This window comes from Zophobas morio, unplaced genomic scaffold (genome assembly GCF_036711695.1).
Source record: "Zophobas morio isolate AGI-343-1 ecotype UQ-CSIRO unplaced genomic scaffold, CSIRO_AGI_Zmor_V1 ptg000074l, whole genome shotgun sequence".
Classification (NCBI taxonomy): domain Eukaryota; kingdom Metazoa; phylum Arthropoda; class Insecta; order Coleoptera; family Tenebrionidae; genus Zophobas; species Zophobas morio.
Window position 1 is genome coordinate 923,771 of NW_026972179.1, and position 22,080 is coordinate 945,850.

At 29.9% G+C, this 22,080-nt stretch overlaps 1 protein-coding gene across 5 annotated transcripts in view; it reads left to right on the forward strand.

The window, feature by feature from the left end:
• The window catches only part of LOC135143710 (zinc finger protein 383-like), a 61,297-nt gene continuing 39,217 nt past the window's right edge, over positions 1-22,080 (forward strand). For 4 of the 5 annotated variants that reach the window (XM_064075620.1, XM_064075616.1, XM_064075619.1 and 1 more), the window contains exons 1-2: positions 1-259; positions 11,330-11,849. In XM_064075620.1, coding sequence (XP_063931690.1) covers positions 92-259; positions 11,330-11,849 — 688 coding nt within the window. In that variant the 5' untranslated portion in view covers positions 1-91. Of the gene's footprint in view, positions 260-11,329; positions 11,850-17,629; positions 18,010-18,059; positions 18,963-22,080 lie in introns of those variants that run through there. The other variant, XM_064075618.1, reaches the window with a different exon arrangement.

Consider the following 22,080-nt stretch of genomic DNA (forward strand, 5'->3'; position numbering starts at 1 on the left):
TCGACGCCATTTTGAAACGTAGGGTAAAGTAGTGAGCGTCACTCGCAATAACGAAGTAGATAACTGATTTATCATATTTTAAACAACAAAAATGAAAACCTACAGCCGGAAGAAATCCGGAGAAGCTCAAGATGTGATCCTCGACTTGAACGAACTGTGCAGATTGTGTATGGCGAAAGAGGACGAATTAGTGCCCATTTTCAACAATGACGAAGCCATCCCTCTCACCCTCCGCATCATGGCTTGCGTCTCGCTCGAGGTAATTAACCATGGGTACCTACCTACAGATATCTACCCGTTTTTTAAATTGTTTAACAAAATAACATTGTTCGATGGTCCGGAAAACGAGGCGAATTCGGAGTTTTTCCTTGTAGGTGCTGTGGCATGACTGGGGAATCTATAAGTCGGTTGTTTTTGTTCCTGGATGATTAGGTTTGCAGCCTTCGAAGCTCATTTATACAGTGTGTTAGCAAAATTAAAAAGCTGCACCTTTTGCGATTCACTTCAAGAAGTTCAAGATGCATTTTAAGGTTATGGCTGTTCTAATGTGTGTACTTTCACTATGTGCTGAGAAAATTTTGCCTCCCTGCTTTTGTTTCAACCCGCATTGAATGTTGTGGTAAGAGGATTACAAGCCCAAGTGTTGTTTGTTTGCAATCCTCTTACCACCCTCACAGTACCCACAACACTTTGTACATTACCATAAAACGTCAAACTGAAAGCCTCTAATCTCACAACAAAAACCAATAAAAATGAGTACTTTGGAACATACGTGTGTAAAACGTTTTAAATGCATGTAACTCAACATTTCCAGATAGTGTAGCCTTCAGTAGGTGTCAAAACTGCAGTTTTTGTTAGAATTGCGATTAATAGAAGCTATTTTTAATGCTTGGAGTTGTATACATCTCTACTGCTACTAGGTGGCGCTGTGGTTGATTTCCAAACACAATCATGATTCTGCTATTAAACTTTTAAATCGTGAATAAAATTTGGAAAAATTTCGAGTAAAAACATGCGTAAAAAATTGATTGTAAACATTGTGAGTGTGGTTCTAAATAAATGTTGATATACATGTAGTGCATAATAGTCATTTTAAAGTGTTTATTTTTAATTTATGTCGACATTTGACAGCTAGATCCGAAGAAGTTCGATCTGTTGGCGATTTTACTAGAGGATAATCTCTGAAAATGCGAAATTGTTATTTCAGTTATGAATGTGTTTCTTCATCCCCACCAAAAATTTAATGACGTCACGTCAAAACTGTGTTAAGTAAATCTAATTTGAAATTTATGGCGTGGCATATACACATTTACGTGTGGTTTGTATGTTTTTATGTATCTAATAAAAATATAAAATTTGTTTAAAAACAGAGTAGAATGCCTATCTCAAAAAATTAGGTGAATGCGTATTGAAAAATATGTTTTTAGTATTGATTAAAAAATGTTTGCGCCGTGACATCAAATTGAGCTTCCCCTTCAAGCTAAAAACAAAAGCGTTTACGGAATTTCAATATTTCTATCCGTTTCATCCGACCTAATCTGACCTGACTTGACTTGACTTGGCTTTATCTTACTTGATTTTGTAAGATCTGAGTTGACTTGAATTTGGTCTGACTTGAACTTACTTGAATTGAACATGTCCTGACCTGGCTTTGGCCTGGCCAAATGTTTATTTTTCATCTTCCTCGACTTTCCTATTTTTTTTTCAATTTTGCAGTTTTTTTATTTCTCAATTATCCGATTTTCCGATTTCTTTACAATTCAACATTTCGATTTTAGAATATTTTGTTTGTTCGATTTTGCACTTTTTCGATTTTTAAGTTTCTCAACTTTAAATCTTTCGATTTTTCAATTTTTCGTTTCTGCAATTTTTCGAGTTCTTGATTTCGAGTAACCCAAAAGTAGAAAAATGGAAAATTTAAAAAATCGAATAATTGATAAATCAAAAAATAATTGATATGTAATTAAAAAATCAAAATCAATAAAAAATTGAACAATTGAAAAACTGAAAAGTCAAAAATCAAAAATAGATCAATCAAGAAACTGAGGAATTGAAGAATTGAAAATTTATAAACTTTATAAATTGAAAAATAGAAAAATCGAGAAATTGAGAAATGAAAAAATCGAAAATTTAGAAACGTCAAAAATTAAAAAATTGAAGAATCGAAAAATTGTAAAACAGATATACATACATATTCATCAAAAAATTGAAAAATGGAAAAATTGAAAGATCAAAAAATCGTATAACGGGAAAATTGAAAATTTTAAAATTCAAAAATCCAAAATTTAAAATCGAGAAAGTAAAAAATCGAAAGTAAGAAATCCTAAATTTGAAGAATCGTAAAATTGAAAAATCCCAAAAATCTCAATTGAAATACCGATAAATTGAGAAATCGAAAAATTGAAAAATCAAAAACCTGAAAAATCAAAGAAATTAACAATTGAAAAACTGGAGGTTCAAAACATCGGAAAATCGAAAAGTCAAAAGTCAAAAATAACGTCAAAAGTTGAAAAATTGAAAAATGGAGAAATCGAAATATTGAAAAATGCCAAAACTCAAATATCGAACAATTTAAAAACTGAATAATAAAAACCAAAAATTCGATTAATCGAGAAATCAAAAAATCGAAAATTTAGAAAGGTTAAAAATTGAAAAATTGAAGAATCAAAAAATTAAAAAAATCGTAAAACTGATACATCGAAAAACTGAGAAATTGAAAAATCTAGAAATAGAAACATCAAAAAAATGGAAAAACTAAAAAATTGAAACATTTTAAATTCAAAAATCGAAAAACTAAAAAATCGCGAAATGGAAAAACCTAGAAATCAAAATGTGGAAATTTCGAAAAATTGAATAATTAAAAGAGTCAAAGTTGAAAACTGAAAAATCGAAAGATTGACAAATCAAGAAATCTAAAAATCGGAAAACCAAAAAATCGATTAATCGAGAAATTGAAAAATCGAAAATTTAGAAACGTCAATAATTGAAAAATGAAGTACTGAAAAATCGTAAAATTGATACATCAGAAAATTGCGAAATGGAAAAATGAAAAAAGTTGAAGAAAATTTGCAGATTCCAAAAATTGAAAAATCGAAACATCAAAAAATCGAAAAAGTAAAAAATCAAAAACCTGAAAAATCGAAAAGTCGAAAAACCAAAAATTTGATTAATGGACAAATTCACAAATCAAGAAATCCTAAATTTGAGGAATCGTAAAATTGAAAAATTCCAAAAATCCCAATTGAAATATCGGTAAATTGAGAAATCGAAAAATTAAAAAAACATAACTTGAAAAATCGAAAAATTTAACAATTGAAAAACTGGAAGTTCAAAACATTGGGAAGTCAAAAATCAAAAATAACGTCAAAGTTGAAAAATGGAGAAATCGAAATATTGACAAATGCCAAAACTCAAATATTGAAAAATTGAAAAATGCCAAAACTGAAACATTGATAAATTGAAAAACTTAGAAATCAAAAAGTCGTAAAATCGAAAAATTGAATAAAAAAAAGCCTCAACATTGAAACAAATTGAAGAATTAAAAACTGAAAAAGTGGAGAAAATGAGTAATCGAAAAACCAAAAATTCGATTAATAGAGAAATTGACAAATTAAAAAATCGAACATTTAGAAACGTCAAAAACTGAAAAATCGTAAAATTGATACATCGAAAAATTGATAGATCGAAAAATTGAGAAATCAAAAAATAAAAAAAAAAGAAAAATCCTAAATGAAATACCGATAAAATGAGAAATCCAAAAATGGAAAAATCAAAAACCTGAAAAATGGAAAAATTTAACAATTGAAAAACTGCGAGGGTTTAAAAAATTGGGAAATCGAAAAGTCAAAAATCAAAAATAGATCAATCGAGAAACTGAGAAATCGAAGAATTGAAAATTTAGGAACGTCAAATTTTCAAAAATTGAAAAATGGATGAATCAAAATATTGAAAAATGCCAAAATTCAAATATTGATAAATTGAAAAATCTAAAAATTGAAAAGTCGTAGAATCGAAAAATGAATAATTGAAAACATCAAAATTGAAAAAAATTGAAGAATTGAAAACTGAAAAAGTGGAGAAAACCAAAAAATCGATTAATCGAGAAGTTGAGAAATTACAAAATAGAAAATTTAGAAACATCAAAAACTGAAAAATTGAAGAATCGAAAAATTAAAACATCGTAAAACTGAGAAATCGAAAAATGAAAAAATTGAAATTTTGAAAACTTGAAAAATTGAAAAACCGAGAAATAGAAACATCAAAAAATCGAAAAACTGCAAAATTGGAATATCAAAAAATTGAAAAACCTAGAAATCGAAAAGTGGAAAATTAAAAAAGTTGAATTGAAAACTGAAAAAATCGGAAAATCGAAAAACCAAAAAATCTATTAATCCAGAAATTGGGAAATCGAAAAATCGAAAATTTAGAAACGTCAAAAATTGAAGAATCGAAAAATTGAAAAATCGTAAAACATACATCGGAAAATTCAGGAGTGGAAAACTGAAAAAAAATGAAGAAAATTTGAAGAATCGAAAAATTAAAAAATCGAGAAATAAAAACATCAAAAAATCGAAAAACTGAAAAATTTAAAATCCAAAAATCGAAAAGTCGGAAAACCAAAAATTTGATTAATCGACAAATTCAGGAATCAAAAAATCCTAAATTTGAAGAATCGAAAAATTGAAAAATCCCAAAAATCTCAATTGAAATATGTATCCATAGATTGAGAAATCGAAAAATTGAAAAATCAAAAAACTGAAAAATCGTAGAATTGAACAATTGAAAAATTGCAGTTTGAAGAAATCGGGAAATAGAAAAGTCAAAAATAAAAAATTAAAAAACGGAATCGAAATATTGAAAACTGCCAAAACTCAAATATCGAAAAATTGAAAAATCTCAAAACTGAAACATGGAAAAATTGAAAAACCTACAAATCGAAAAGTAGAAAAATTGAAAAATTAAAAGCGTCAAAATTGGAAAAAATTGAAGAATGAAAACTGATAAATCGAAAGATCGACAAGTGGGGAAATCGAAAAGTCGAAAAACCAAAAAATCGAGTAATTGAGAAATTTAGACACGCCAAAAATTGAAAATTGAATAATTGAAGAACCGGAAAATTGAAAAATCGTAAACCTGATACATCAAAAAATTGGGAAATCGAAAAATGAAAAAAATTGAAGAAAACTTAAAGAATCGAAATATTGAAAAATATCAAAGTCGAAGAATCGAAAAATTCAAAAATCGAGGAAACAATGAAGAACTGAAAAAGTGAAAAATCAAAAACCTGAAAAATTGAAAAATTCACTAATCAAAAAACTCAAAAATCGAGAAATCGAAAAGTCGAACAACCAAAAATTTTAAAAATCTAGGATTCCTAAATTTGAATTGAACAATTGAAAATCGATTGTAAACATTGTGAGTGTGGTTGTAAATAAATGTTGATAAACATGTAGTGCGTAATAGTCATTTTAACGGGTTTATTTTTAATTTATGTCGACATTTGACAGTTGCGGGATCCGAAAAAGTTCTATCTGTTGCCGATTTTACTAGACGGATAATCTCTGAAAATGCGAAATTGTTATTTCAGTTATTAATGTGTTTGTTCATCCCCGCCAAAAATTTAATGACGTCACGTTAAAACTAATTTGAAATTTATGGTGTGACATACATGTGGTCTCTATGACTTTACTTAAATTGAACTTGTCCTGACCTGACTTTTATTGTTTCGAATTTATTTCACAATTTTTCGCTTATTCAGTTCTTCAGAATGAAAAAGAAGTTTTGCAGTTTTTTATTTCTCCGATTTTCAGATTTCTTTACATTTCAATACTTCGTTTTTTCGACTTTTCAATTTTTCGTTTCTGCGATTTTTCGAGTGCTTGATTTCGAGAGAACGAAAAGTAGAAAGATCGAAAATTTAAAAAAGCGAATCATTGAAAAGCAAAAAGCAGAAAAATAGATCAATCGAGAAACTGAGAAATCGAAGAATTGAAAATTTAAAACTGGAAAAACCTAGAAATCGGTGAGTCGAAAAATCGAACAGTTGAATAATTAAAAGCGTCAAAATAGAAAAAAAATTGAAGAATTGAAAACTGAAAAAATGAAGAAATCGAAAAACCAAAAAAATCTATTAATCGAATAGAAATTCGGAAATCAAAAAATCGAAAATTAAGAAAGTGACGTATCGAAAAATTAAAAAATCGTAAAGCTGATACATCGAAAAATTCAAAAGTGAGAAATCGAAAAATCAAAGAAACAATGATAAATTGAGAAATCAAAAACCTGAAAAACCGAAAAATAGAACAATTGAAAAACTGGAGAAAGTCTAGAAACGTCAAAAATTGAAAAATTAAAAAATGGATAAACCTAGAAATTGAAAAATTGGATAATTAAAAGCGTCAGAATTGAAAAAAATGGAAGAATTGAAAACTGAAAAATCGATTAATCGAGAAATTGAGAAATGGAAAAATCGAATAATTGTAAAATTGGTACATCGAAAAATTCACAATGAAGAATTGAAAAACTGAAAAGTCTCAAAATTCCAGTTGAAATGTCGGTAAATTGAGAAATCGAAAATTTAAAAAATCAGAAACCTGAAAAATCCAAAAATTTACGTCTGGAAAACTGAAAAATCAAAACAGAGTAATCGAAAAGTCGAAATACCAAATATTTGATTAATCGATAAATTGAAAAATCCCAACACTGAAAAATTGAAAAATTGAGAAATCGATAGTTGAAAGGTCGAGAAAGCAACAATCGGAAAAAATGAAAAACTAAAACAAGGAAAAATTGCAAAATTGAAAAACTGGAATATCCAAAAAGTAAAAAATCGAGAAAACGAGAAATCGAAGAAACAATGAAAAATTGAAAAATCCCAAAAATCCCAATTGAAATACCGGTAAATTGAGAAATCGAAAAATTGAAAAATCAAAAACCTGAAAAATCGGGAAATTGGAAAGTCAAAAATCGATCAATGGCGAAACAGAAATGGAAGAATTAAAAATTTAGAAACGTCAAAAATTGAAAAATTAAAAAATGGAAGAAATTGAATAATTAAAAGCGTCAAAATTGAGAAAAATCGAAGAATTCGAAACTGAAAAATCGATTAATCGAGAAATTGAGAACTGGAAAAATTGAATAATTGAACAATTGTAAAACTGATACATCGAAAAATTAAAAAATCGAGAAATCGAAACATCAAAAAATCGAAAAACAAAAAAATTCAAAAATTTAAAATCGAAAAAGTAAAAAATCGAGAAATTGAAAAATTGGAAACCTGAAAAATCTCAAAAATCCCAGTTGAAATGTCGGTAAATTGAGAAATCGATAAATTAAAAAATCAGAAACCTGAAAAATCCAAAAATTTACGTATTGAAAAACTGACAACTCGAAAAACCGAGTAATCGAAAAGTCGAAAAACCAAATATTTGATTAATCGATAAATTGAAAAATCCCAATACTGAAAAATCGAAAATTTGAGAAATCGATAGTTGAAAGGTCGAGAAATCAACAATCGGAAAAAATGAAAAACTAAAAAAAATGGAAAATTGAAAAATTGAAAAACTGGAAAATCAAAAACTCAAATATCGAAAAATAGAAGAATTGAAAAATTGAAAAATGTCAAAACTGAAACATCGAAAAATTGAAAAACCTAGAAATCGAAAATTGAACAATTAAAAGTGTCAAAATTAAAAAAAATTGAAGAATTGAAAACTGAAAAATCGAAAGATCGACAAGTGGGGAAATCGAAAAATCAAAAAACCAAAAAATCGATTAATTGGAAAATGGAAAAATCGAAAATTTAGAAACGTCGAAAATTGAAAAATGAAACTTTGAAGAAACAAAAAATTGAAAAGTCGTAAAACTGATACATCGAAAAATGAATAAAACTGAAGAAAATCTGAAGAATCGAAAAATTGAAAAACTGAAAAATTGAAAAATTTAAAATTCATAAATCGTAAAGTTTAAAATCAAAAAAGTAAAAAATCGAGAAATTGAAAAATCCAACAATGAAGAATTGAAAAATTGAAAATTTCCAAAAATCGAAAAATTCACGAATGGGAAAACTTAAAAACCGAAAAATCGAGAAATCGAAAAGTCGAAAAACCAACACTGAAGTATCGAACAATTGAAAATCGAGAAATTGAAATATCGAAAAACTGAAGAATAAAAAGACTTTAAATTCCAAAACTGAAATATAGAAAAATTGAGAAATCCATAATTGAAAAGTCGCGAAATCAAAAATCGGAAAAAATGATAAAACTGAAAAAAAAAAAATTGCAAAATCGAAAAAATTGGAAAATCGAAACATTTAAAACAAAAACGTAAAAAATCAAAAAAAGAACAATCGAGAAACTGAGAAATCGAAAAATTGAAAAATTGTAAAATTGAAAAATAGTAAAACTGATACATCGAAAAATGAATAAAATTGAAGAAAGTTTGAAGAATCGAAAAATTGAAAAACCGAGAAATTGAAACATCAAAAAATCGAAAAACTGAAAAATTTAAAAATTTAAAATTCAAAAATCTAAAAAGTAAAAGACGGACAACTAGAACAATTGAAGGATTGAATTAAAACATTTCAAAACTGAAGAATCGGAAAATTGAAAAACCTAAAAATCAAAATGTGGAAATTACGAAAGATTGACAAATGAAGAAATCTAAAAATCGGAAAACCAAAAAATCGATTAATATAGAAATTGAAAAATCGAAAATTTGGAAACGTCAAAAATTGAAAAATGAAAAATTGAAGAATCGAAAAATTGAGAAATTAAAAAATGAAAAAAAAAATTGAAAAATCCCAAAAATCTCAAATAAAATACCGAAATCTAAAAGTGGAAAAATCACAAGCCTGAAAAATGGAAAAATTTAATAATTGAAAAATTGGGAGGTTTAAAAAATCGGGAGATCGAAAAATCAAAAATCAAAAATAGATCAATCGAGAAACTGAAAAATCGAAGAATGCCAAAACTCAAATATTGATAAATTGAAAAACCTAGAAATCGAAAAGTCTTAAAATCGAAAAATTGAATAATTAAAAGCCTCAAAATTGAAAAAAATTGAAGAATTGAAAACTGAAAAAGTGGAGAAAAACCAAAAATCGATTAATCGAGAAGTTGAGAAATTACAAAATCGAAAATTTAGAAACATCAAAAACAGAAAAATTGAAGAATCGAAAAATTAAAACATCCTAAAACTGAGAAATCGAAAAATGGAAAAAATTGAAATTTTGAAAACTTGAAAAATTGAAAAACCGAGAAATAGAAACATCAAAAAATCGAAAAACTGCAAAATTGGAAAATCAAAAAATTGAAAAACCTAGAAATCGAAAACTGAAAAATCGAAAGATCGACAAGTGGAAAAATCGGAAAATCGAAAAACCAAAAAAATCTATTAATCCAGAAATTGGGAAATCGAAAAATCGAAAATTTAGAAACGTCAAAAATTGAAAAATGAAAAATTGAAGAATCGAAAAATTGAAAAATCGTAAAACATACATCGGAAAATTTTGGAGTGGAAAACAAAATTTGAAGAATCGAAAAATTGAAAAATCGAGAAATAAAAACATCAAAAAATCGAAAAACTGAAAAATTTAAAATCCAAAAATCGAAAAGTCGGAAAACCAAAAATTTGATTAATCGACAAATTCAGGAATCAAAAAATCCTAAATTTGAAGAATCGAAAAATTGAAAACTCCCAAAAATCTCAATTGAAATATGTATCCATAAATTGAGAAATCGAAAAATTGAAAAATCAAAAACCTGAAAAATCGTAGAATTGAACAATTGAAAAATCGAAAAATTCACTAATCAAAAAACTCAAAAATCGAGAAATCGAAAAATCGAACAACCAAAAATTTTAAAAATCGAGGATTCTTAAATTTGAATTGATAATTGAACAATTGAAAATCGAGAAATTGAAATATCGAAAAATTGAGAAATCGATAGTTGAAATGTCGAAAAATTCAAAAGTCGGAAAAAGTGAAACACTGAAAAAACCAAAAATTGAAAAACTGGAAAATCGGGAAATTGCAAATTGAAGAATCGAAACAAAAAAATCGAAAGATTGAAAAACTAAAAATTCAGAAACTTATAAATCGAAAAAAAAAATGGAAAGAAGAAAAAACTCGAAAGATTTTAAAACTCAAAAACTGTAAAATCGAAAAATTATAGAATGGTTAAAATTGTAAAGTCGAAAAACTTTAACATTGAAAGATTGAAAAATTGACAACGTAAATATCGAGAATTTGAAAAATTAAAAACCAAAAAATTGAAAAAAAGATTTAAAATCCAATAATTGAAGAATGGAAAAATTCAAAGGTCGGAAAGTTGAAGAAGTAGGTTTTTTTTTATTGTAATTATTAGATAACATATTTAAAATGATAACTAGAACTGAAAATCAAAAACTGAAGACATAAAAAATTGAAACATCGAAAACTTGAAAAATCTAAATTTGAGAAAACGAAAAATTTAAAAATCTAAAAGTTCAAAAACCCAAAAATTGTAGGTTTTCGCGTTGAAAAAAATTAAAATTATATACAATCAGAGCATTGAACAACCGAAAAATTGAAATATTAAAGGAAACAAAAATCTGAAACGAAATTAAAACAATTTTGAGTGAATTGGAACATCCAAAAGTTGAAAGAAAATTTGAAAAAATTTGAAATGAAATTCGAAAAGTTGCATATCGTAAAATTCAAGAAACGAAAAAGACAAAACTGAAATTGAAAAAAAATTATAAAACCGAAATGAAAAATTGCAAGTCGAAAATTTGAAGAAATGAAAAATTAAAGGATCGAAAAATTGAACAATAAAATGTGACCTGATTTTGGTCTGACTAGACCTGACTTTGACTTGACATGACTTAATTTTGGCCTGACTTGACCTGATTTTGACCTGACTTGGTTTTGATGTGACCTGACTTGATTTTGGTTTGACTTGACTTGATTTTGGTTTGACTTGACCTGATTTTGGCTTGACTTGACCAGATGGTCTAATCTGGCCTTGTTTTAACCTGACGACTTGGCTTGATTTGGCTTGATTTGGCTTGACTTGGCGTTACTTGACTTAACTTAATCTGACCTGACTTGAACAAAAATGTATCTCTGTATTAAATCTAAATTCATGACATATCCAAAATAAACATGTCTTGGAACAAATAACGATTGCGTAATATTAATTTTCAAATAAATACAAAGTACAACACAACTTTAAGTTTTTCTTTAATTTCGAAAAAAATACTTTTTAGTACTATACCACTGTCTTATGAAACCACAACATACTTTTACTAAACATACCACACTAATTCAAGCCGTTCCACCCCCTTCCAGGTCTTCGAGGGCGACGGCCTCCCCAACAAAATCTGCCACCCCTGTAAATTCCAGCTCGAAAAATCCTACAACTTCCGCAAAAAATGCGAGAGCTCCGACATGAAACTCCGCCAGCACCTGCGCAGCCTGCAGGCGAAGATCGGCGACGTCGACCTCACCGCGAGCGAAGACAACGACAACTCCAATCCCGAGGAGAGCACGAGCGAAGAGAAGCAAGACGACGTGGAGAACAAGGAGGAACCGAGCACGGAGGAGGACCTCGTCGGCGTGGCGCAAGTGGCGTACATCCAGCCGGACCCCGAGCCCGAGGACGACCCCGAGAGCATCACCCTGCCCGCCGACGCCGAACTCGTCAACAAGGACGCGTGCACGTTAAAGTCGATGAAGCGGGAGGTGATGGAGGTGGAGGAGAACGAGGGCGAGGGGATCATTTTCGTGGACGAGGGCGGGCAGGAGATGGAGGACACGAGTTACGACGCGATCGCCGATGCCGTCAAGGCCACGCTCGCGACACAACCAGGTGGGTTCGTGGTTTGATTTGGTGGAGTTGGGGGTTTGGGGTTTTCGAGCGGAAGGGTTGTTTTTTAACACAGTTGGAGCTTTGGTCACGGAATTTGTGTAACCGATGGGGGTTGTAGTGTGTAGAGGTGTCTCATCACTGGCGTCGACAGGGAAAAATGGGAGTTTTGGGGATTTTTTGTATTTTTTGTCTCCCGATTGTAAGCTAAGGGAGTATTATAATCTAGTGTAGCTAATTTAGTGTTTTTTCGACGTTTGGTGACCCTAGAGTACGAAGAAATAGGTCTCCCGTTTCTGTTTGTCTGTCTTTCTGTCTGCCGTTGTCCGGATTTTTATTAGACAGATAATCTTCGAAACTACTGGACCGATTGTTCTCAAGACATCCAGATTTTTGGAAGAGAAATCAACATTATATAATTTTCTATAATTCAGAACACTATAACGTTACGTACATATCTTAATTTTAGCTTATAAAGGCTATCATAAAAAAATAAAATTCACAAAATCAAATATTATAATTTATAGAGAAATCTGAATTTACGAGTATTTATCTTCTATCAATTTTTTGATATCACAATTTTCGGTTTTTCATTTTCTTTAATTTTTCGCCTTCCAAATTTTGCAATTTTGCGTTTCTTCAATTTTTCGACTTGCAATTTTCAATTAGGGAATTTTTCGATATACAATTTTCCATTTTTCGAATTTTTAGTTTCGATTTTTCTATTTTTCGTATCTTCAGTTTTTCAAGTTTTTGATATTTTATCAATTTTTCATTTCGTCGTTTCCTTTATTTTTTCAATGTTTCTTTAAATTGGAAGTTCAAAAAATCGGGAAATCGAAAAGTCAAAAATCAAAAAATAGATCAATCGGGAAACTGAGAAATCGAAGAATTGAAAATTTAGAAACGTCAAAAATTGAAAAATGGAGGAATGGAAATATTGAAAAATGCCAAAACTCAAATATCGAAAAATTGAAAAACCTCAAAACTGAAACATCGAAAAGTCGAAAAACCTAGAAATCGAAAAGTCGAAAAATTGAATAATTAAAAGCGTCAAAATTGCAAAAAATAGAAGAATTGAAATCTGAAAAATCGAAACCGACAAGTGGAGAAATCGAAAACTCGAAAAATTGAATAATTAAAAGCCTCAAAATTGAAAAAAATGAAAAAATGAATTTTTGAAAAATCGAAAAAATGGAAACATCAAAAAATTTAAAATTCAAAAATCGAAAGATTTAAAATTGAAAAAGTAAAAAAAAAGAAATCGAAAAATTGAAGAATCAATACATTAAAAAATCTCAAAATTGAAGAATAGAAAAATTCAAAAATCCAAGAAACAATGAAGAATTGAAAAATTGAAAAATCTCAAAAATCCCAATTGAAATATAGGTAAATAGAGAAGTCGAAAATTTAAAAAATCGAAAAATTGAAAAATCAAAAACCTGAAAAGTCGAAAAACGAAAAATTTGATTAATCCAAAATTTGAAAAAGCCCCACACTGAAATATCGAAAAATTGAAACACCTAGAAATCGAAAAATCGAAAAATTGAAAAATCAAAAACCTGAAAAATCGAAAAATTCACGAATTGAAAATCTGAAAAATTGAAAAGTCGAAAAACGAAAAATTTAATCCAAAATTTGAAAAATCTCCACACTGAAATATCGAAAAATTGAAAAATCTCAGAACTGAAACATCAAAAAATTGAAACACTTAAAAATTGAAAAATCGAAAATCCAAAAAAGTTGATTAATGGAGAAGTTGAGAAATCAAAAAATTCAAAAATCGTAAAACTGATACATCCAAAAACTGAGAAATCGAAAAATGAAAAAAAAATTGAAGAAGACATCAAGAATCGAAAAATTGAAAAATCCAGAAAGCGAAACATCAAAAAACCGAAAAACTAAAAAATTGAAAAAAATAAAATTCAAAAATCGAACAATTTAAAATTGAAAAAGTAAAAAATCGAGTCATCAGAAACATCAAAAAATTGAAAAACCTAGAAATTAAAAAATCGAAAAACCAAAAAATCGATTAACCGAGAAATTGAGAAATCAAAAAAAATCGAAAAATTCAAAAATTCAAAAATCGTAAAACAGATAAATCGGTAAATGAAACAAATTGAAGAAAATTTGAAGACTCGAAAAATTGAAAAATATAAAATTCAAAAATCGAACGATTTAAAATGGAAAAAGTAAAAAAAAAATCGAAAAAGTAAAAAAAAAAATTGAAAAAGTAAAAAAACTCGAAAAAGTAAAAAAAAAGAAATTGAAAAATTGAAGAATCAATATATTAAAAAATTTCAAAATTGAAGAATGGAAAATTCAAAAATCGAAGAAACAATGAAGAATTGAAAAATTGAAAAATCTCAAAAATCCCAATTGAAATATAGATAAATAGAGAAATCGAAAATTAAAAAAATCGAAAAATTGAAAAATCAATAACCTGAAAAATCGAAAAATTCACGAATTGAAAATCTGAAAAATCGAAAAGTCGAAAAACGAAAAATTTGATTAATCCCAAATTTGAAAATCTCCACACTGAAATATCGAAAAATTGAAAAATCTCAGAACTGAAACTTCAAAAATTGAAACACCTAGAAATCGAAAAATCGAAAACCCCAAAAAATCGATTCATGGAGAACTTGAGAAATCAAAAAATCGAAAAATTCAAAAATCATAAACTGATAAATCGATAAATGAAACAAATTGAAGAAAATTTGAAGAATCGAAAAATTGAAAAATCGAGAAATCAAAAAATTGAAGCATCGAAAGATTAAAAATCTCAAAATCGAAGAACAATGAAGAATTGAAAAATCCGAAAAATCCCAATTGAAGTATAGCTAAATTGAGAAATCGAAATTTAAAAAAATTGAAAAATCGAAAACCCAGAAACCCGATTAACGAGGAAATTGAGAATAAAAAAATCGAAAAATTCAAAAATTCAAAAATCGTAAAACTGATCATCGAAAAATGAAAAAAACCTAAGAAAATGTAAATAATTGAAAAATCGAGAAAGCGAAACATCAAGAAATCGAAAAACGGAACAATTGAAAAATTTTAAATTCAAAAATCGAAAAAGTAAAAAATCATAAAAAAATTGAAAAACCTAGAAGTCGAAAACTCGAAAAATTGAATAATTAAAACCATCAAAATTGAAAAAAATTGAAGAATTGAAAACTAAAAAATCGAAAAATTAACAAGTAGAGAAATCGAAAAATCGAAAACCCAAAAAATCGATTAATCGAGAAATTGAGAAATAAAAAAAAACAAAAAATTCAATAATCGTAAAACTGATACATCGAAGAACTGATAAATCGAAAAATAAAAAAAACTGAAGAAAATTTGAAGTCTCGAAAATTCAAAAATCGAGAAATCGAAAAATTGAAGAGTCGAAATATTCAAAAATCTCGAAATTGAAGATAGAAAAATTCAAAAATCAAAGGAACAATGACGAATTGAAATATAGATAAATTGAGAAATCGAAATTTAAAAAAATTGAAAAATTGAAAAATCAAAAATATGAAAAATCTAAAAATTCACGAATTGAAAAACTGAAAAATCAATAAGTCCAGAAATTGAAAAGTCGAAAAATCAAAAATTTTATTAATCGAGAGAGAAATCTTATATTTGAAAAATCCAAAAAGTGAAAAGTCCCAGCACTGAAATATCGAAAAATTAAAAAATCCCAAAATCGAAAAATTTAAAAATTCAAAAATCGTAAAACTGATACATCGAAAAATTGATACATCGAAAAACTAATACATCGAAAAATGAAAAAAACTTAATAAACGAAAAACGGAAACTTAAGAAACGAAAAACGGAAAAATTGAAAAATTTATAATTCAAAAATCGAAAAATTTAAAATCGAAAAGGTAAAGAATAGAGACATCGGAAACATAAAAAAAATTAAAAACCTAGAAATCGAAAACTCGAAAAATTAAATAATTAAAACCGTGAAAATTGAAAAAAATTGAAGAATCGAAAACCCAAAAAATCGATTAATCGAGAAATCAAAAAAACGAAAAATTCAAAAATCGTAAAACTGATACATCGAAGAATGAAAAAAATTGAAGAAAATTTGAAGACTCGAGAAATTGAAAAATTGATGAGTCGAAATATTAAAAAATCCCAAAATTAAAGAATAGAAAAATTCAAAAATCGAAGGAACAATGAACAATTGAGAAATTGAAAAATTCGAAAAATCCCACTTTGAAATATAGGTAAATTGAGAAATCAAAATTTAAAAAAATCGAAAACTTGAAAAACCGAAAAATTCACGAATTGAAAAACTGATAAATCGAAAAGTCGAGAAATTGACAAATCGGGAAATCTTATATTTGAAGAATCGAAAAATTGAGAAATGTCTAGAAGTCAAAAATCGAAAAACTGCAAATTTGAAAAACTGGAAAATCAGAAAATTGCAAATCGAAGAATTGAAAAACGAAAAATGTCGTAACATTAAAAACTAAAATTTCAGAAACTTAAAAATAAAAAAATGGGAAAAAGAGAAAACGAATCGAATCGAAAAAGTCGAGAACCCAAAAATTGTAAAATCGAAACCATAACATTGAAAGAAAGAAAAACTGACAAAGTAAATATCCAGAAATTGAAAAATTAAAAACCGGAAAATTGATTGAAAAAGATTTACAATCCAATAATTGAAAAATGGAAAAATTAAAAAATTGTTCAGTTAAAAATTAATTTTTAAAAAAATATAATTATTATTAAATACATTTTTAAAATGATAACTTAAAAAACTGCAAATCAAAAATTAAAGAAATGAAAAATTGAAAGATCGAAAAACTGAAAAGTCTGAACCCGAAAAAACGAAAAATTAAAAAATCTAAAAGTTGAAAAACCCAAAAATTTTGAATTTTTACTTTGAAAAAAAAAATTAAATCAGAGCCTTGAAAAAACAAAAAATTAAAAAATTAAAGAAAATAAAAAACCGAAACGAAAAATTGCAAAATCCAAAAATTCAAAAGACAAAAAAAAGAAAAATTGGACAACTGAAAAATTCAAGTCAAAATAAACTGCAGGAGTGGTACGCCACTGGTTTTTATTCCATAGAAATTATCAGAAAAAAAATTCGCATTTTTTTTTTTATAAATTTTCAAAGAAGCGGAATTTGTTGGGCTATACTTTAGGGACGAGGGAAGTTCTGTCGAAATATCCTTCGACCAATTTTTCAATGTGCTGTTTGTGAGCGCACGCGAGTTATGCAAACCATTTAAAAATGCGTCAATTTTGTCAAAGTAAGTAAATAAGAAGTCGATATAGTCGACTTTAATAGAAATAAGACGTGAAAAAATTCTGCTTGAAATTTTGTATTTTTCCTGCTTTAAGTGATGGGACACTAAAAATAATAATGTGAGTAAAATAGTGGAATATTGTTCGTTCGTGCGCCAATATAAACTCAAAAACTAACAAATAATAATTCGTCTAATGAGTATAATTTTGCGGCTTTTTCAAGAACGCCCTGTATATATAATACACCACTGTACAACATGCTCAACTGATTTAATCTCCGCAGAACACAAAATACCCACCCAAGTTAAACGACCTTTGTTTTGTTTTGTACTGCACGGCCAAATTTCGTTGACACAGTGACGGTGCAAGTGGGAGAAGCAGCGTTTTATGTACAATCTTGTAACAAACAAAAGAAAACGCATATTTTACGCACTCTTTTCGTTTTAAAAAAACGAAGTACCATTTTTGTAAATAAATCGCGCCGAACCCGAGCGAAGAGGTGCCCTGGGTGACTCTTTTTGGTACTCTTCCAGACGTTGCTCGTCCTACAGGCAAAGCAACGTACAGTTTGTTGCCGGAAAAAACAAAGAAACGATACGAAGTGTCGTACGTTCACTTCAAAAACTGGTGCAAGAAGCAAGGAGCTAAAGAAATAACGGAGAACGTTCTTCTCGCATACTTTGCCGAGAGATCCGAGCACTTGAAGTCTTCGTCGCTGTACTCGGAGTACTCGAAGATCAAAACGTCACTCGCCGTACGAAAGGAAGCCAATATCGCGGTGTTCACAAAGGTGACGCAGTTTTTGAAAAACAAGTCGATTGGTTTTTGTTCGGAGAAGTCGAGGACTTTCTCGAGGAGTCAAATGAACGCCTTCCTCGCCGAAGCACCGGACGACAAGTTTTTGATGATGAAGGTAATTAGCAGTGTTTGTGTTGCATTGATTATTAATCGATTGGAATTTAGGTGGCGTTGATTTTTGGCGTTGCCGGGGGCTGCCGCAGAGAGGAGTTGGTACAGATGACGCTCGACAACATCCAAGAAATCGGAGCGAGTTTAGTAGTGAATGTACCACAGATTAGCACACACAGAAAGCGGTTTTTTATTATCGATAACGTGAACGAGGAAGTGGATATGATCGATATTTATAGAAAATACGCGGCATTGAGGCCCCCACATACCATCTATAGACGATTTTTCATGTGTTATAAAGTCGGGAAGTGCACGAACCAACTAGTCGGGATTAACACGCTCGGGCGAGTCCCGAGTCAAGTCGCTAAGTACTTGAACTTAGAAAGTCCGTCCAGTTACAACGGGTACTGCTTTAGACGGACGTGCGATTTTTTGAAAAGGAGCGGCGGCTGGGCGTCGATAACGATGGCCGAAGGTCATTTTCCGGAAAAGAAGTCGGGACAAAGCGAAATGGAAGTTGAAGATAGTTCTGTGGAAGAAGACGTGAAGATTGAACTACAGGACGCTGAGGATGTTCTAACGCCAAAAAATTCACAAGGCGGCTTACAGTTACCAGTACACATAAAAGAGGAGAGGTTGAATACTTGATGAACGAGTACTCTGGAGTCCGTTTTGTGTTATTGCAACCACAATGTAAATTGGTGTTGTTTTTGTTGAATGATTTCACACAACGATGGAAAAAATTTGTGTTTTCGTCAGAGTTCAAAAACGAGAGTGCACTGAAAACTATACTGTGCGCGGATTATAGAACAATCGAGAAGTTTACTGCACGAATTGCACACACTTTTTTTCTACAAATTTGACTCATTGAAAGATGGGTAGATAAAGTGTGACTATATTGAAAATCTTGTCACCATGACTTCAAAATTTGTAAATATAGTGTCACTGAAACTGAAAGGTTGATTTTTGTAACGAAAGTTATATTTCCTTTTTACTTCCTGAGGTCACCCGTTTCCGTCTGTCTGTCACGCTTTCACTTATGGTTTATGAATCTGTGCTCAGTTTTTACCCTTGGCATCCAGATTTTTTGGAAAAAACAATTGTAACAATATTTTACAATTTAACGGATGGTGCGAAATTTTGCTAAATTTATGAGTGTTTTTGGGAAAAACACCGAGTGTGGTTAATTAATTAATTAAATGATGCATCTCTTCTGGGTTGAGGAGAAAAAATCGAATTTCATTTGCTTTTAACCGCTAATGCTTATAGTTTGAACGTGCCAATAGTTGAAGTTTTCGAGTATAAACATAAATAGATAGTCGAAGTCAAGCATGTACTGAGAAATTGAGAATATCTACACTTTTCCCGTTAATTAATTAATTAAGCGAAAATCGCAAAATCGCAAAATTAAATTTTATAAGATTTTAAAGAACTGGGTGTAGTTCAAGGGCGAAGAAACTTCTGTTGAAATAATCTTCGAAACATTATTTTAAGAGTGAAACCTAGGGCGCTAACTTCTTTTTTAGAATATGAAACTTTCTCGGGAGCCTAACGGTTTTTTTTTTTTGTGAACCTCAGGGGCTCCAAAAATCTTCTAGGCTTTAACTGCCTATTTTTAGAAGATGAAACCTTGTTGGAGTCCCTAATTGTCTTGTTTTTTGTAAAGAATGTGAAACCTCTGGGACACCAACTGGTTTTTTTTTAATGAATGTGAAACCCCAAGGGTCCAAAATGTCTTTTCTTAAAGAAGGTGAAACCTCGTCAGGGGCCGTAACTGTTTTCTTTTTAAGAAGGGAGAATGAAACCTTTTCGGGCGCCCCAATTGTCTTTTTTTACCTTCTGAGAGGGGGGGGGGTTCCAAAAATCTTTCTGAAACCTCGGGGACTGCAATGTATTTTTTTAGAAGGTGAAACTTCTTCGGGGGCTCTAAATGCCTTTTTTAAGAATGTAAAACCTTCTCGGGGGCTCCAACTACAGAGTTGGAGTCGGAAAAAGAGTTTTTTTTTAAGATGAAACCTCGGTAGCCCCAACTGTCTTTTTTTAATAAGGTGAAACCTCGGGAATCCTAATGTCTTTTTAGAAGGTGGAACCTCCTCGGGGGCTCCAACTCTCTGTTTTTTTTTTGCAGAAGGTAAAACCTCGAAGGCCCCAACTATTTGTTTTAAGAATGTAATACCCTCTGGGGGGTCCCAACTGTCTTTTTTTTTAATAATCTGAAACCTTCTCGGGGTCCCCAAGTGTCTTTTTTTTTAAATAATGTAAAACCTTCTAGGGGCTCCCAACTGTTTTTCTTTTATAATGTAAAACTCTCTCGGGGGTCCCAACTGTTTTTTTTTTATAAAACCTCGCGGGTCCCAGCTGTATTTTTTTTTAATGTAAAACCTGGGGGCCCAACTATTTGTTTTAAGAATGTAAAACGTTCTCGGGGGTCCCAACTGTCTTTTTTTTAATAATCCGAAACCTCGGGGTCCCCAAGTGTCCTTTTTTTTAATAATGTAAAACCTTGTCGGGGCTCCCAACTGTCTTCTTTTTAATAATGTAAAACCTTCTCGGGGTTGCCAACTGTCTTTTTTTTTTAAATAATGTAAAACCTCAGGGATCAAAACTGCCCTTTTTGATCAAAACTGCCCTTTTTTTAAATAATGCAAATAAAACCTTGTCCGGGGTCCCAACTTTTTTTTTTAATAATGTAAAACCTTCTGGGGGTGCCAATTGTTTTTTTTTATAATGTAAAACCTCTGGGGTCCCAACTGTCTTTTGTTTTTAATAATGTAAAACCTTCTTGGGGTCCCAACCGTCTTTTTTTTAAATAATTAAAACCTTTTGGAGGGTCCCAATTGTTTTTTTTTTAAATACTTAAACTGAAACCTTCTCGGGGTCCTCAAGTGTCTTTTCATTTTAAAGAATGTAAAATCTTCTCAGGGCTCCCAACCCTCTTTTTTTTTAAACAATGTAAAACCTTGTCGGGGATCCCAACTGCTTTTTTTTTAAATAATGTAAAACCTTCTCGTGGGTCCCAACTGTTTCTTTTTATAATGTAAAACCTTTTCGGGGTGCCAATTGTTTTTTTATAATGTAAAACCTCTGGGGTCCCAACTGTCTTTTGTTTTTAATAATGTAAAACCTTCTTGGGGTCCCAACCATTTTTTTTTTTAAATAATGTAAAACCTTTTGGGGGGTCCCAACTGTCTTTTTTTTTAATACTTAATCTGAAACCTTCTCGGAGTCCTCAAGTGTCTTTTCATTTTAAATAATGTAAAATCTTCTCAGGGCTCCCAACTGTTTCTCTTTTATAATGTAAAACTTTCGCGTGGGTCCCAACTGTTTTTTTTTTATAATGTAAAACTTTCTCGGGGCTCCCAACTGATTTTCTTTTATAATGTAAAACCTTCTCGGTGGTCCCATCTGTTTTTTTTTATAATGTAAAACCTTGGGGTCCCAAACGTCTTTTTTTTTAAACAGTGTAAAACCTTGTCGGGGATCCCAACTGTCTTTTTTTTTAAATAATGTAAAACCTTCTCGGGGGTCCCAACTGTCTTTTTTTAGTAATGTAAAATCTTCTCGGGGTTTCCAACTGTCCTTTTTTTTTATAATGTGAAACCTTCTCAGGGCTCCCAACTATTTCTCTTTTATAATATAAAACCTTCTCGTGTTTTTTTTTTTTTTATTTAAAACTTTCTCGGGGCTCCCAACTGTTTTTCTTTTATAATGTAAAACCTTCTCGGCGGTCGCATCTGTTATTTTTTATAATGTAAAACCTTTTTGGGGTCTTTTTTTTAAACAGTGTAAAACCTTGTCGGGGATCCCAACTGCCTTTTTTTTAAATAATGTAAAACCTTCTCGGGGGTCCCAACTGTCTTTTTTTTATAATGTCAACCTTCTCGGGGTTTCCAACTGTCCTTTTTCTTATAATGTGAAACCTTCTCGGGGACTCCAAGTGTCTTTTCATTTTAAATAATGTAAAACCTTCTCAGGGCTTCCAACTGTTCTCTTTTATTATGTAAAACCTTCTCGTGGGTCCCAACTGTTTCTTTGTATAATGTAAAACCTCGGGGTTCCCAACTGTTTTTCTTTT